Source organism: Aspergillus tubingensis (assembly GCF_013340325.1).
Source record: "Aspergillus tubingensis WU-2223L DNA, scaffold_11, whole genome shotgun sequence".
Classification (NCBI taxonomy): domain Eukaryota; kingdom Fungi; phylum Ascomycota; class Eurotiomycetes; order Eurotiales; family Aspergillaceae; genus Aspergillus; species Aspergillus tubingensis.
In genome coordinates this window covers 2,044,767-2,060,239 of record NW_023336285.1, presented here as the reverse complement: position 1 = coordinate 2,060,239, position 15,473 = coordinate 2,044,767, and the positions used below count along the sequence as shown (strand labels likewise).

The window sequence follows — 15,473 nt, the reverse complement described above, 5'->3', positions numbered from 1 at the left end:
AGATCGAAATTCGAGCGTAACGCATGAATGAGTAATAACCAAACAATTTCTGCAGCGCATAACTCGTTCAGACAGCATGTGCGCAAGTCAAAAGGCACTCACTGCATATTATTTGCCGGTATCATAAATCTTGACCCCGCGCTTCCAGACTTGTCTCACAGTCAAGGTGGGGCCCGAGAAGGGGTCCTCCTCATCATCCAGCACAAGCAAGTCCGCATCCGCGCCACTCTCCAGGGACCCCTTGACGCCCTGTAAACCCAGAAGGCGTGCGGGGGTGGCGGAAGCCGCGTTGAGCGCCTCGGCCGTGGAGGCGCCTGACCAGCGACGGAAATTGTTGACGCACTCAATGAGGGTGGCTGAGCTGCCGGCGATTTTGTCCGAGCCTTCGAGGGTCAGCCGGGCGCCATTCTTGATGATGCGCTCGCCATTGGTCCAGTCGTAGATACCGTCGGGGAGACCGCATAGCTTCATGGCGTCAGTGACGAGGATGAGGCCTTCGGGGTGGGCGTTGTAGGCAATGCGGATTGAGGTGGGATGCAGGTGAATGCCGTCGGCGATGACGCCGTAGAATGGTCGCGGGCATTCATTCTGCCCGAGGAGGCCGAAGATACCGGGGTTCCGGTGATAGAAGGGGCGCATTGCGTTGAAAAGATGCGTGATCATGGTGGCGCCTTGCTGGGTGGCGGTGAGGGCTTGCTCGTACGTTGCGTCCGAGTGGCCAATGGAGTAGATGATGTCCTCTGATGTGAGGGAGGGAATGTTCGGCAGCATGTCTCCAACCTCAGGAGCTGCTGTGATCATGCGCACTGATTTGAATGGGCCGGTGAGGTTGTCTTTGCCATAACAAGCGATGACATCTTCGAAGCATGTTGCTGCACGAAGAACTTCTGTCTTATGCACGCCATTACGACCAGGGCTGATGAATGGACCTTCGACATGAGCGCCTAGCGACTCCGCGCCATCTTCGGCGCGATGGCTCTCTCCAGATGCCCCTAGCGATGGAAGTACCTGCGTTCAAGAATGAGCCTCTTTTGCCGCTTAATTTCGGTTTACTGGTATTCCGGAGGTGTGGGGGTAATTGAGACATACCTGCCAGTAGACTTCGGGGGTAGAACTGACTACCGTCGGGAGATATGAAGTCACTCCCGTCCTGGCAAGACCTTTGTTAACGGCCCGCAGACCTTCATCGTATAGTTCTTTTGAGGCCTGGGGAACGGAGAAGTCGAAGCCCTGAGCACCATTCAACTGTACATCGATAAGGCCGGGAGCCAAGATGCGGCCACCTAGGTCGATGACCTTATCGGGGGAGAGATGTAATCCATAGAAGGCTTCCTGATCCTTGAGAATCTTCCCAGAGATTGAATCAATCCATACGTCTTGCTCGACGAGGTCAAGTCCCTTCACGATACGGCAGTTGGTGAACTTGGTGATGCGGGGCAGGGAGGTGGATGTTTTGCCAGGCATGTTGGGTATTACTTCGAGCCGCGCCGCGCTCACAACCAGACTTGGGGGAGTCAGTCGATGATGTGAGGGGGGAGGGGAGAATAGACTGACGGATGGGACGGAGGGATGGGCTGTCCGAACTACTAAGAGGAGATAGGGGATGAGACGGGACGAGAGGAAGAGGAAATTGTTGCGGGGTAGGAGGGAAATTGGTAGGACATTATGAATGAATGAGAAGACGTGGAGGGAATACTACAAAGGACATGGTGACATTGAACCAGGAACTTGGATGGGGCAAAGGCAGGGGCAGGCAACGTGGACAACAAGCTCGATCGCCATGATGATTGTGCGGTTGGCCTCGGGAAAAACGGCTTGGGGTAATTGACGTTGCCATTCCCATGGTTTGGGGAGCGTGATGGGGCCGGAATGTGACGTCGATGTGTAGAGAGATGAATATGGATCGGACAGGAAGTAGTAGTAAAGGCGTAAGATTAGAGGCGGACGACGAGGTGACATTTTTCCCCGGGATCCGTCCATGGTTGGCAGTAAGGAGTTACTCCGGAGTGGGCTCTTGAGGGAGATAGCCGATGGAGCAAGTGACTATAGACTTGATGAACTAGTCTATTTAGACGAGGAAGCAGTCCCAACGAAGCGAATTGATTCGGGGAGAACTACTTACACAATTTGATAGGCAAAATTACTGGAGTATGTATGTGGTGAGGTCATGTTGCATAGTATTGAGCTCCCTATCTCGTCTGTCTCGTCATAATCAATACCGACACGAACAACCCCCCGTATCTTACAGAGTGGATAGTGAAACCATACAAACCGTACAAACAATACGGCAATACGGCAGAGATACTAAACAACGTCTGAATTGATACATATCCACGTGACTCAGGGTACTTGCCTTTTTCGGATACTTTGAATAGCAGACCCCAAACAGGAAGGAAAAGTGTTGCTGTTTGTCTGCATGCATTCATTCATTCCTTCCCATTTCCATTTCCATTCTCGGACCTTTCAAGCTTCTCTTTCTTCCAGTAAACACTCCTATTTACTCTCTCTCTCTCTCTCTCTCCCCATTCCCTAGAATTCTTTCACTTCCACCTCTCTCTTTCTTGTCTATCTCCCTGGGTATACTTTCATTATTACCCATTTCACATCCCGCTCCTTGTGGTTGATTTGTTTTTTCTTTCTTCCTCCTTCTTTTCACTGTGCTTCTTCTTATCCAATGGGTCACTGGGTTCGGTTACTGGGTCCGGTCCGACTCCACTGGGCGGGGAAGACCCAAGAAAACCCTCATCGGTAGCGAAAGCCACCAGCGCAGGTTTAGCGGAGCGGGAGAGAAAAAGAGGGTCAAAAAGAGGAGGGATTTGGGTTCTTGGATGCTACCTCACGACGACCGTACCAGCAAATGAGCCGAATCGTCTCCCCGCATTCGGCTAAGCTTCGAAGGAGCGATGTCACCGTTGCCTTTGCAGCTCCGCCCGGGTGAATCAGGATGGCTCCATGGCCAGATTAACCACCTTGAGGCTGACTCCGCTGACTCTGGGTTTGTTTGGTTGCAGCGACTCGTCTGCTCCATCGGCCTTGCCCGCGCGCTCTCCGTCTCTCTCTTTCGTTCTTCACCACCAACCCTATTAACTATGGATCCGATGACGGATGAGTTAAACCGGATTATCGATCCTATCCAACTGACATCCAGTCGATGGATTATCAGTGAGAAAGGTCCGTCCGTCCTTTCAATTCTTCTTTCTTTCTTTTCTTCCCCCCTGCACAACAGTTCCTCTTCTCCCTAGCTTGTTCTGTGCTATCACTGCGATTGCTTTGCTCCATTCACATCTTACTATACTACTACTATATCTCCAACCCAACCCCTGGAGATAAGCCTCCCCTCCCGTGATAACACGCGACTGGTCTTGGGGTCTCGACCATTTGGCCTCGTGGTTGTCATTTGGCAAACTTGCATCGGAGGTGCATTGCTAGTCTGATTAATTTCCTTGTCGGATCTTCGATCGGCTACTACTTGACATTCAAAACATCCAGTGTCTCTTTTCATTGTTATTCCCTTGGCCATTGATTGGGTCAATATTTTTCTGTTACCTCCGCCCTTAATTTTTTGAGTTGCATCTCCGCATTTTCTATTTCTCTTACTCATCTTTTCCCCCCTTAGTTTTCTATCTCGTTTTGACTTTTGGGTCGCTTGGGGTCGAGTGGATCGTGTCGATTGTTCTCTTCCCCATCCTGCGACTGATCGGGTTCCCGCTAGAGTCAGTCGGAGACCGATGATTCGTTGTGGTGCTTGACTATCTCGCCGTCTGACCACGCCGTCACTCACTAAACGAGTAAGCTAGTTCTTCTAGTGCGTCTTCTGTGCCCACCGGCTCGAGGACCCAGAGATAAGGTACGACGGCTTTTCTTGTCTTGTCATCCCATTGACTTTTCCCATTCTCTATTGGGTTTTGTGCGTTGCAACACTGGCGTTGAATCGGCTGCTTGTCTATCTGGATGTTCTTCGTATCGTGGAGCTACCTAACACCCTTATTTCTGCCTATCTCTTGTGTTGTGTGTCTTCCTCCTCCCCGATGATGGCTGTTATCACCGTTGTCTCATCCTCCCTACTCCCACCGTGGTATCCTTGCCCAAGTTGATCCCTCACCATCGGCGCACTCTCCTCGTGGCTTAGACTGGTGAGATTCCCCATCAGCTGGATGTTACGATTCATATCCGAGCCCCCGGAGATAAAAATAAGCCAGAGCCCCCATCGACCTTAATTTTTCTTTCCACCCAATTTATCATTACCACAGCTGCAGCTTGGGCCAAGGGTTTCACGCTTTTTTTTTTCTGCCTGCGCCCGTGACCAGTCACTGTTTTCCCTTTACTGGGTTCTGTGCCCACCCCTTCATTCTTACCCCGGATCATCTAAGACATCCTTGCCTGATCCTGCCTTTTTTTCTTTCTTCCTCCTTCACTACCATAAGTCCAACCCTTTTAAATTTAGTTCTCTGGGTCCGCCCCAGTGCGTGCTACCAGATTTCTACATATTTTGGATCGCTGGCTCCTCCGTCATCCTTCTCATTTCCCCCGGGGTAGTTCCGTCCTTTCTTCTCACAGTGATACCCTTCATCCCATTTGCTTTTCTCCGTTGTATCTACTTCTTATATTTCTTCTCCTTCTCTTCCTCTTCCCCCTTATTTCTTGTTTTCGTTATTAGGTGTCTCTTCCATCTTTCCCTCAGCCACCATTCGTCCCGTCTGTTTCCCTGTACGCACCTTTCTACACTGTCACTGTCTATACCTCCACATACATGCCATTGATCCCGTCTACATATGCACATACCTGCGCATTTTGAGTACGCCTGCTGACCTGCCGAAAAGCCGCAAATCAATTCACCCCATCTGCCATTGTTCTTGGGGCATCTCCATACAGCATTGAAGCTGTCCATCAACGACAATGGCTTCCACTACAACGGGACAGGAAGACCTCCATCATGAGAAGGAAGTCCCCGCCGTCACTTCAGATCCAGAGGCCGGTCAGGAAACCCAGCTCACTGGGAAACCCTGGATGTACAAGCCAATCAAGATCGGTCCCTGGTCGTTGCCGTACTTTGCCTCCCCACAATCCCAGCTTCTGCTGGTCTCCTTCGTGTGTTTCCTCTGCCCGGGCATGTTCAATGCAGTCAGCGGTTTGGGCGGAGGTGGTCAGGTGGACCCTACCGATGTCAGCGATTCCAACACCGCTCTGTACAGCACCTTCGCAGTAGTTGGTTTCTTCGCCGGGTCCATCGCAAACCGCATTGGTCTCCGCCTGACTCTCTCTCTTGGTGGCTTTGGCTACTTCCTCTATGTGGCTTCCCTTCTGTCGTACAACCATAACAAGAACTCCGGCTTCCTGATATTTGCGGGCGCGCTTCTAGGTGTCTGCGGTGGTCTGCTGTGGTGTGCGCAGGGTGCGGTCATGATGAGTTACCCGAACGAAAAGGAGAAGGGTAAATTCATTGCTATTTTCTGGGTGATTTTCAACCTGGGTGGTGTGATTGGCAGCTTGGTGAGTCCTTTGGTGGTTTACTCCAAATGGTAGTACTTTTCTGACCCTAGTATACAGGTACCTTTGGGTCAAAACCTGCACTCTGAAGCTGGTCAGGTGAATGATGGCACCTACATCGCCTTCATGGTGCTCATGGCGCTTGGCTTTGTCCTTGCCTGGGCCCTCTTAGACTCGAAGTATGTTAAGCGCAAGGATGGCTCGCATGTCATTGTGATGAAGAACCCCACGTGGAAGTCCGAATTGAAAGGTCTCTACGACACCATTCGGACCGACTACTACATCATCCTGTTCTTTCCTATGTTCTTGGGGAGCAACTGGTTTACTGCCTATCAATTCAACAGTGTCAATGGTGCTTTTTTCACCATCCGGACGCGGGCCCTCAACAATCTCCTCTACTGGCTTATGCAAATGATTGGCGCATTTGTATTCGGCCAGATCCTCGACTTGAAGTTCCTTACCCGCCCAGTCCGAGCCAAGCTTGGTCTTGGACTCCTTTTTGCCCTCACAATGGGCGTTTGGGGCGGTGGTTATGCCTTCCAGAAGACATACACCCGGAAGGATGTCGAGGCAAATACCGACTGGACGACCAGCGGCTATGTTGGACCCATGTTCTTGTACATGTTTTATGGTTTCTATGACGCTGCCTTCCAGACCTGTGCATATTGGTTAGTGCCGCTGTTGTCTCTTATCTTTGGCGGCTGCGCTTATTGTATGCATTTTACTGACTGATACGGGTTGTGTAGGTTCATGGGTTCACTGACTAACAACGCTCGAAAGTTGGCCAACTTCGCCGGCTTCTACAAAGGCATTCAGTCTGCTGGTGCAGCTGGCATGTGGCGGTGAGTCCTAGAAGCCCCCTCGCTCATGAATTTAGGCGTAGAAGCTAATGAATATACTTTGCTGCAGTATGGATGCCGTGGGAACCCCTTACATGACGGAATTCGCCTCCTGCTGGGGCCTGCTCGCCGGCAGTCTTGTCATCGCGTCGCCCGTAGTGTTCTTGAAGATCAAGGAGCATACCGACGTCGAAGCGGACCTCAACTTTTCGGATGAGACCGCTCAAGAAGTGGGTGTTCCGCTGGAAGAACATCCTTCCGAGAAGAAGCAGGAGCCGGAGTTGGCTATCGTGAAATGATGACTAAGCTTTCTAATATATACACGCATTCCATTTCAGCGGAAGGAGGTTGCTGGAGTTCCATGATGGCCAGGCATTAGCCTCTGTCTTTTTGGTGGTTGGTTATGTTTTATTTTTCCTTTCTGTTATTTCGCTGGATATCCATGATCAGATTGGGTTTTGGAGCGTATCACGACATCTAGCTGAGGCACAATTACGTTAGCCACAGCAAGTTACGAACTACCGTAATGGACTTAATATGACATGACTCTTTATGGTCGCTGCAAAGTGTTGCAAGAACACCTGATAAGTTGTAGGACGACGTCGTGGTAGGATAAATCATCTTGAAGGCAAACATGACTAAGAAAGCTTGCGTGCCACTCTTTTAGGTTAAGGACAAGTATCGGAACAAATAACACAACATTAGCCATGCCAAAGAAGGAGATTTCCCCGCAATCCTAGTCGACGGTGGTACTTGAGGCTGTGGACAGTGGTACGAACGACTGCGTGTGTGTAGCCTGCGCAGTGCCGTTGGTGGTATAGTCGGGCCAAATCTGAGTTGTACCCGCTGCAATATCCCATCCAAATAAAGTACGGTTGAACAGCTGCAACGCTGCGATCGGTTGATAGTATGGGACCTCATGCCCGGCTTGATATACGCGGGTGAAAGAAAAGTTGCCATACTCGCGCGTCTCCCCGTATTCAACCCCATCTACCGTCATGGGCGTGTAACCCGCTGCACGGAACTGAGATGCATGGGTGTAGTTCACTGCGAGTGAGATGGCCTGACCACCGAACCAGTTACAGATATAGTCAGCATCGCCGTAAATCAAAGACACGCGTACGGGGAGTCGGAGGATCTCTTCGAGGTCCTCGATGAAATTCGGCCATACAAAGTCGCCGGTCTGCTGGAATGCGTAATATACGTCGCTGCTGGACTCGGTGTAGTTGATGTCCACGCCAATAGCATCCATGACTGAGTCTTTATTGAGGTAGTCAACGAAGTAGGACGGCGGGGTCGGGTCCTACGTAGACATATTAGCTGTGTCCCTGTTCGGAAAGTGCAACCCTTATCCTTATCACTTACATTGTAGGGGTGGCGAATATCATACACGCCACGGCCGCCAAACTGGTAATAAGGCCCTTCTGTACAACAGCTTAGCGAAGCTCTTCATCAATACATCCCTGCAGGGGAATTGCAAAAAAAACCACTCACCAACATTGTCCCTGCACATGTTGGCTGCTTCTGTACATATAGCATAATCAGCTAGCGAGGTTCTATTGGTCAGTTTACACAAAGAAACCTGATCCTGGCATCCATTGGGCATCGTGTTGGCGAACTTCATATAGTTGTACACTGTGTCATTGAGCTAGCAAGTATGAGCAAGAGTGATATAAAATCCACGAGGTGCGGATAACAAACTTACAGCTTTAATTCCATATGTATTGTTGACAGCAAATTCCGGGTAGTAGTTTGCCTATTCATTGTTTTAGCAATGTTTCTTACGTCAAAGCCTCTGCGCGAGCTGCATTTCTACACACCTGAATGGCGGCATCAATGATGCCATTGATAATCCCGAGAGAGTTGAAATTGAGTTGGACTCCACTCACTTCCCCGTTAGCAATCTTCGAGTTTTGCTCGTAGAAATGATTGAAGAACTTCGGTCATCAGCTTCATATATGTGCATCCAGAGAAGAAAACCTACAGCTGGTCCATAGTGTCTTGATCAAGTCAGCATACGTCAATCTGATCTGAAAGCTGCACTCACCCTCCGTAGCTCTCCGTCCAGAGATTGAACTCCTTGGACTTGACTTCAGAATCCAGCTGTGACAAGCCGCCGAGGAAGCCTTGAAGTACCTCCCAGGTTGCGCGTGCAGCGATATCGGTCGTGTCTGTAAAGTAGGAACATGAGGAGAATGCTAACTGAGAGTCATACCAGACAACTAACCGATGATTGTGGCATCAATAACTGGATATCGACCCTGGACTCCAGCAAACGAGACGTTCTCGGTGACTCCAGTAATTGGGTTCAAGGACCCGGCCTCGGTTTCACTGTAAGAGAACCCTTCGCAGATAAGATCGTAAGCAATGTACTCAGGATGTATCAAGGCAGCAGGATTTCATACCTACGCCGAGGGGCTGGGACAGGAAAAGGAGATTGGTGACTTCGTTCCAGGAGTACTGGTTGATGATTGATTCGTACTCTGGGGTGATGTGACACGGACCCAACTCTGTTGTGAAAGCGTCAGAATATTCAAGCTTTTTGTCCTTTCCGCCTCGATATTTGGCCAACCTTCGAAAAGCCCAATCAAGGAGTCGCTTCCAGGGCCACCATTCAGCCACAAAGTCACTGGATCATTCTCGGGATCACGACGTGACTCAAAAAACCAAAAAAAGGTATGTGATTCTGGCGAAAGATCGACATATCCGGAGTATGATTTGACTCCAGGCGTCGTTTCACAAACGCCTTCGGTTCCTGGTTCTTTATACCTGATGGTGACATTGTTCGGAGTTTTTATCGATTTGACGCCAGTGGGTGCTTTTGGTAATTGCCTTCTCATCGTGGAGGACCATTTATTCTCGGGCGTAGCACAACTGAGTGCAGCCAGGGCCAATAAGAGCACCAACTGAGAGCCGCGCATGGTGTTGTTAATGTAAGGACAGACTCAGTCACAGCTATACCTAGTTGAATATCTTCGAAGATTGATTCTATACATGCACCGCAAGCCACTAGAGGAGTCCTTCAAGGAGAAGGGTCAGCAAAAGACCGATGGGTGGGGGATGCCATCCCCAGCCAGGGCTTTATATACTACATCGTTGCATGAGCGACAAAGTTTGAGAGAAAAGGCGCAGGCCCACATGGTGTGAGGGGAGAATAATTCATATCCAGTGGATAGAAGATACATGCTGGCGGCAATTATCAATGCCGTGCAGCTTGCAGAAGACAAACACTATTGTGTGGAAACGAGGTTGTATCCCGCCGCCGTTTCCGGCCTGATCGGTGAGGCGTCAGTTAAGCAGCTCAGCATCTCCTCCAATAACCGAGGCGGAAAGGAATTACTGGGTAGGAAGAGGAGGGGTGGATGGAGCAGCCGAACCCTGCATGAGAAACCCCGTGGTCAATTCGCCAATAATAGTGATAACACGCTGTCTCGCTAGTGCTGTACCTTGGTACTTAGTGTCTTGGTTTGGATTCCGTGCCTCACAGGACCTAGTTCGAATTGGCACTGTAACAGTTGACTGATCGAACCCGTGCCCGGAATGAAAGGCTATTAAGACAGGATTGTGACTCAGTCAATGTGGTATCGGGGGCCCAATTTCCTTGGCGGGACAGGTATTGGATGATAGTGGAGAGCTATTTGTTGGTTACACAATGGCAGACGCTGTGGCTGTGAGTAAGATGATGCAGGGACCGGGATTGAACCGGTTGAATCAAGTGCCCGGTGCGGGGGAAGAGGCCAAGAGAAAAGAAGATGGAAGAGAGTAGTAAATGAATGGATGATGGAGGGAGAGACAGACAGACAGACGGGAAGTGCCTGAGGTGAGCCAAACCACCTGCCTGATCGGGACTGGTATGCACGGGACCTTCTCCTCTCTAGACCACCCTACCAACTTCACATGAGCACATCTTGAGTCTCCACTTGGGACAGCAGACTAACAGACTGGATACCTGGATGGTATACAGATCAGTGGTATTATAGGGTCTGTTCAAGATGCTGCAACTGAGCAGATTTTGAAGGTACTATGAGGGCGGCTTGTACCACAACGTCCTATCAACAGCACCCTGAGAAGCGTCACCCTTGTTTGATCCCATGTGCAAGTGTCTTTTCTTTCATCCTAGCTGATAATCCTCTCCAAATGCTGTCAGCTTTCACACTGTATGGAAGAGAAACATGAACCGACCGTATCGACTCAACAACTGCCACACAGAATTGACGGTAACAAGGAGATCCCTCCCAAGCGGTCAATGGGTGGAGTTCACTGCAAGGGTGATCGAGCAGCAGCGCAGACATACCTGAAGAATGCCCGGCAAGGGTGGTCTACAAGAAGTCGAGATCCTTTTCGGTTCATCGATCTACCTGCTCCCTTATTGACAATTGGCCGGTTGCCAGCCAAACAGAGTTCAAGCAACACACATACACTAGTTCATCTCTCCGACGAAGCTAAGTTTACTATAATCCGAGTAGCATGCGTTAGGTCATTCATTTTCTCATGTCGTACTTTTCGACTCTGTATGTACAAATAATGGGAACAATTGCCCCGTGCAGGGGGACAAATCAGGCACATGAAGTACATAAGAAATAAGCATCAACCGATCCAAGGTTCGCAGGATTTTGAACCCGGTACATAAAAGCCCGCGAACGCCAAGCGCCCATCTCCCTTTGATGCACACATATGTTGTAAAACGGGCCTATTTCAACAAACGGCCAAACAAGATCGCCAAGAGCAGTGCAGAAAGCAAATGAGTTCTAAATCATGGCACAAATATGAAACAACGTCGCAACAGTGTTTCCAAGCCGCTTAAAGACTCAGGCCGAGTTCCGCATCGAGGTCGGCTGCGAAACTGTTCATATCGTTGCGTGATGCCGCAGCGCGATCGTCGGCAAGCTGTCCGTCTCCCAAGCCGGCCAGACCAACGCCTTGTTTCTCAGTATCGAAACCCATGATGTCGGACAGATTGTTCATGGTACCCAAGCCAAAGCCATAGTTCTTCCCATTACCATTCCCGGTATTCAAGCCATCATCGGGGGCAAGGAAGTCCGCACCGGCATCGTCAAAGTTGATCAAGGCATCGAAGTCGTTCTGGGTTACTTCCGCATCATTCGCCAGATCCATGAGCTCACTGATGCTCAGCTCCGAATCGAAGTTGGGAATGGTGAAGGCATCCTGGTGATAACTGGGGTTGATGTTGCTGGTGCTCCCATTCTCGCTACCGTCGGAGGGAGGGGGCGTTGATGCGAACTCAGGACCGCTTTCCTTGGGAAGCTGGCTGGCACGTCTTGCGCCATCGGATTTCGGATACGTCAAGTCAGGGATCTTCTGCGCGAGAGAGTCGGGGGGTGGGGTCAAAGTGTTGACGCGTGCTGAGGTGTCAACTATGCTGTTCGTCCGTGCCTGTACATCTTGCGGCGCTACTGTAAGCTGAATACCGGCCTTGCGAATGGCAGCCTCCAAGAACGACGTAGCGAAGTCTGCCGATGCATAGATTTCTCTCAGACGTTGTAATATGCGCATGCACTGGTAGAACCGGTGAAGGCTGGTCATCCGAACGTTGTGGTCACTAGACTTGATGTCGAGGAGATGAATAATCACAGCGGGAAGTAGGACCGTAACGCCAGTTGTAGGGAAATAGCGGGTCAGGTCTAGGCTGTGTAGATCCTGGGCAATATTTGTAATTTCGATCGCAGCAAACCGCACCTTATTCCTGGAAATCTCCTGTAGTTCGGCGTCCATCGAAGGGAATGGGATCGCAGGTAGGACCTGAGGGCGATGGAGAGCGCTGGATGTGGTCAAATAAACCATCTTCAGGAGTGCACGATGAGAGTGAAGAACTTCCTGCGCCTCATTTAACTTGGAGGGCGCTGCGGGGGCGTAGCGTATCTCTGTCGGAAGGTGGGCCAGCCAGTCTTCCAACTCCTGATCACAACGACGAACCTCGAAGGTCTCCGCTGCTGATTTCTTGGGTACCAACATCATGGTGGTTTCCATCGTTCCACCAAATTTGTGGCTTAGAACCGAATATTGAGCCGACAGAACATGGCTCACACAGAGACAAAGTTTGGCCTTCTCAATGAACATCAAAGCCAGCTCTCTCTGATGGCTCACGCTCTGAAGAATCTCTGAGTTGCCTACCATGCTCACAATTTCCGGCGAGAAGGGATGAAACTCGAAATCGTCAAGAGTCAGCATCGGAACATCACAGTCATCGTCCTTCACGCGCATGGGACGTCTCATTCCCAAGGCGATCAGACGATCACGCGTATATGTGCTCCACCAAATCCGTTTCCACATCCGTTGGCGCCGGACATCCATACGGGAGTTGCCGGGGTCACGATGCAGGCCAATGGTATGTGCGAGGGACAAGCTCACACCCATCCAATGCCAGGTATCCTTCTGGTCATCAGGCGTCTCATACCAGTAGGTCATTAGGAGTAATGATTGGACGAGAGAGATTCGGTCAACTTCGTAGTCGAAATCATAGAGAAGTCGTGCGCGCTGAAAGAAAGCTTTACGAGCTGCCTTTCTGGTGGGGTAGCCGGCCGCGTGGAGATGCTTCAAGTCGATAAAAGCTGTGCCGGCGAACATCACGGCTTGGAATAACAATAGGCTCATACGGCGGATGCCATCGTTTTGAACGATCGTCTGCAGGAAGTCTTCTAGGTCAAGGAGGGGCATATAGGTGTGGACGTAGTGGATGTAGCTTTTCAGCAATTCATTGCGTAGTCCCACGTCGGGGACAGTCAAAGCTCCTTTCATGGACAAATAGTCGATGTCCTCTTTCTGCAGACGTGGCGGCAATCCGCGGATGTAGTCTGGTAGGACAACACCGCCAGACCTGGTATTGGCAAAGGAAGGGTCCAGCAGCTGTTGAATCTGCGAAGTCACATGGTGCAAAGGAAGCGTCGCTGGGACAGCGGGATTCGGGGCCATTCTTCTTCGATAGCGATCCCCGGAGCCAATTCTGTTCGCTTGGCTTTGATCTGTACAAGTACGCATTAGCATCTCATCGAAAATGATACAGTGGAGATTGGGTCATTTGCCACAAGCTCCGAGACCAATCGAGGTGGGATACGAACATAACAGGTGTGGCATATGCTGCCCCTGATCCAGATCTACAGAGCGCTGCGAGGGAGAAGCCGGGGCCATATCGGAAAGGCCATGACACTCGCTAAGTCGCCTGAACAGACTAGCCCCGTCATCGGGGATTTCTGCAGGGGATTGAGACAGCTGATGAGGGTTTGCATTATCGACCTCAACACGTGATTTCCTGAACAGTGGCAACAAGGCGCGCTCGAGGTTAGCCGGCACTTCTGTGGAGGAAAAACGGAAGACATGTATTCGACGTAGACGAACTTTCTCCTCTTGCTCTCAGTGACAATGCACTCTACTTGGTCCAAGCGGCAATTCGTGCAGGGCGAACCATTTTCGACCACATCACACCGCACTTTGCGAGCCCGGCAGCAGCAGCACGCCTTGGATGCCCTCCGTTTTACAGGGCGGGCATTGGCGGGCAGACCGGCAGTGGAGGCTTTCCTCTTGGATTTGGCCTCGGTTTCCACGGTGGATTGAGGGGTGGGGGAAGTTGTTGATACAGCAGTGTTAGTCATTATGCAAAGCGTGAATTCAGTTGAACCAGATCATCCGTGAGTAGGCCAGCCTTTTTGTCGTATCAATGGTGGAAGAGGAATTGTAGAGAAACGGCGAGGAGTAGTATAGCGATAATCAGAGTAGGATAATCAATGCGACTTTCTTGGTAGATAAAGAGGATTATAGGTAATAGGACAAAGATGGCGAGGGTAGGAGTAAGGAGTAAGTAAGAGTTAGAACAAGAGAAAGGTGGAGGAAGAGGTGTGTAGTAGGAAAAGGAAATCCAGAACGTGACCCAACAGAGGTAAAAAGTAACAAGAGTGGAGAGGGTTCCTTTTGATTTTTATGTTCCTTTTTTTCCTTTTCTGTTTTTCTTTTTTTAATTTATTTAAAATAAATCCATACAGGAATTAAGTTAGAGAATCACTTTCCGCCGGAAGGGGGAGAGAGAGAGAGAAAGAGAAAAAAGGAATCACAGGACCACGTTCCAATCTTTTCGTCCAAAGGGACGAAAATCGAGACATGACCTGGGGCCGGGAAGGAGAATGTTTAAGTACGATTGAACTAGTGTCAGTAGCAGCAGCAAATGTCGCAAGTGCCTTTTCCAACCGTCAGTCAAAAAACCAGTCAGTCAGGAGGCGTTGGCGTTGGGGATGATGAGCCCCAGATCCACTCGCCATGGTCGCCTCCCCCAGACCAGAACCGTGGAATTCCGCCTAGAAAGTGGAAACCCAATGGCGGACGGTGTGCTCCGTACTAGACTTTGAGACTAGGGGAAAGGAAAAAAGAGGACCTGACCCGGGTTAATCATCATCATCATCATCATCATCCTCATCCTCATCATCGGGGTTGTCATCGTCGTCGTCAAACCACGCCGGGGGATTTTAGTTGAGTAGTGAAAAAGGCTCTTGCTACCTATCGTGGACTAGACTATATTCACTAGTCACGCTGGCCAGAAAAGAAGGCCGGCGCTAGTGCGGGTCTGTATTTACCTCAGACCGCATCGACTAGTCCCTTTTTGGGGGGAGTTGGAGGTTTGGGAAAAAAGGAAAAGCGGGTTTTCCAGTCGGAGTGGTGGGGGAAAGGAAATAATAATCAGAATTTAATAATAATAATACCTATGAAAAAGACACAATCAGATTACGGATGCCTTTTTGAGCCAGTCGTTGCGCATTGCTTACTGTACAAAACACCCCCACTGGAGACGCCAACGACCATTCAGAAATCCATGACTGTTTGTTAAGATCCACCACAAAACGCAGGACCCCCTCCTCCTCCGACCATAACAAGTTTAGTGAAGTACTTACTAAGTATTTAGTGGTTTCCACCCAGTTCCTCAGCTTCCGTTCCACAGCCGGTTTCTTTCTCAGTGTGTAAACTACGTACAGTAGGGAAGTAGTCTACCCATTTCAGTCAAGTGAACCAACTCCCGTCCCCTTACTCCGTATTTTCCGTCCTTTTAGCCCGTCCCCCCTCCCTCTCTTCCTCCTCTTCCCCACCACTACAAAGGAGTAGCAACGGACCCAGAAGAAGGCGATGGCAGTTTTCCATACCCGATTG

The 15,473-nt window shown here is 50.2% G+C and overlaps 4 protein-coding genes across 4 annotated transcripts; 1 reads left to right on the top strand and 3 right to left on the bottom strand.

Moving 5' to 3' along the window:
* Positions 1-108: 108 nt before the first annotated feature.
* AtWU_10032 (N-acetylglucosamine-6-phosphate deacetylase) lies at positions 109-1,464 on the bottom strand (the record flags this gene model as incomplete). Its single annotated transcript, XM_035505138.1, has 2 exons — positions 109-1,008; positions 1,090-1,464. The coding sequence occupies 2 exons, from the start codon at positions 1,462-1,464 to the stop codon at positions 109-111; spliced, it is 1,275 nt and encodes a 424-aa protein (XP_035361031.1).
* A 3,432-nt stretch (positions 1,465-4,896) lies between these two features.
* On the top strand, positions 4,897-6,625 carry AtWU_10031 (unc-93 family MFS transporter; the record flags this gene model as incomplete). The annotated part of the gene is made up of 4 exons (XM_035505137.1): positions 4,897-5,490; positions 5,548-6,155; positions 6,234-6,329; positions 6,397-6,625. The coding sequence occupies 4 exons, from the start codon at positions 4,897-4,899 to the stop codon at positions 6,623-6,625; spliced, it is 1,527 nt and encodes a 508-aa protein (XP_035361030.1).
* A 437-nt stretch (positions 6,626-7,062) lies between these two features.
* AtWU_10030 (S10 family peptidase) lies at positions 7,063-9,247 on the bottom strand (the record flags this gene model as incomplete). The annotated part of the gene is made up of 10 exons (XM_035505136.1): positions 7,063-7,629; positions 7,692-7,750; positions 7,821-7,974; positions 8,032-8,082; positions 8,147-8,263; positions 8,311-8,326; positions 8,374-8,497; positions 8,554-8,670; positions 8,732-8,836; positions 8,899-9,247. 10 exons carry the CDS (start codon positions 9,245-9,247, stop codon positions 7,063-7,065), a joined length of 1,659 nt encoding a protein of 552 aa, XP_035361029.1.
* A 1,879-nt stretch (positions 9,248-11,126) lies between these two features.
* farB1 (putative C6 transcription factor (Ctf1B)) lies at positions 11,127-13,933 on the bottom strand (the record flags this gene model as incomplete). Its single annotated transcript, XM_035505135.1, has 3 exons — positions 11,127-13,306; positions 13,403-13,593; positions 13,680-13,933. The coding sequence occupies 3 exons, from the start codon at positions 13,931-13,933 to the stop codon at positions 11,127-11,129; spliced, it is 2,625 nt and encodes an 874-aa protein (XP_035361028.1).
* Positions 13,934-15,473: the final 1,540 nt, after the last annotated feature.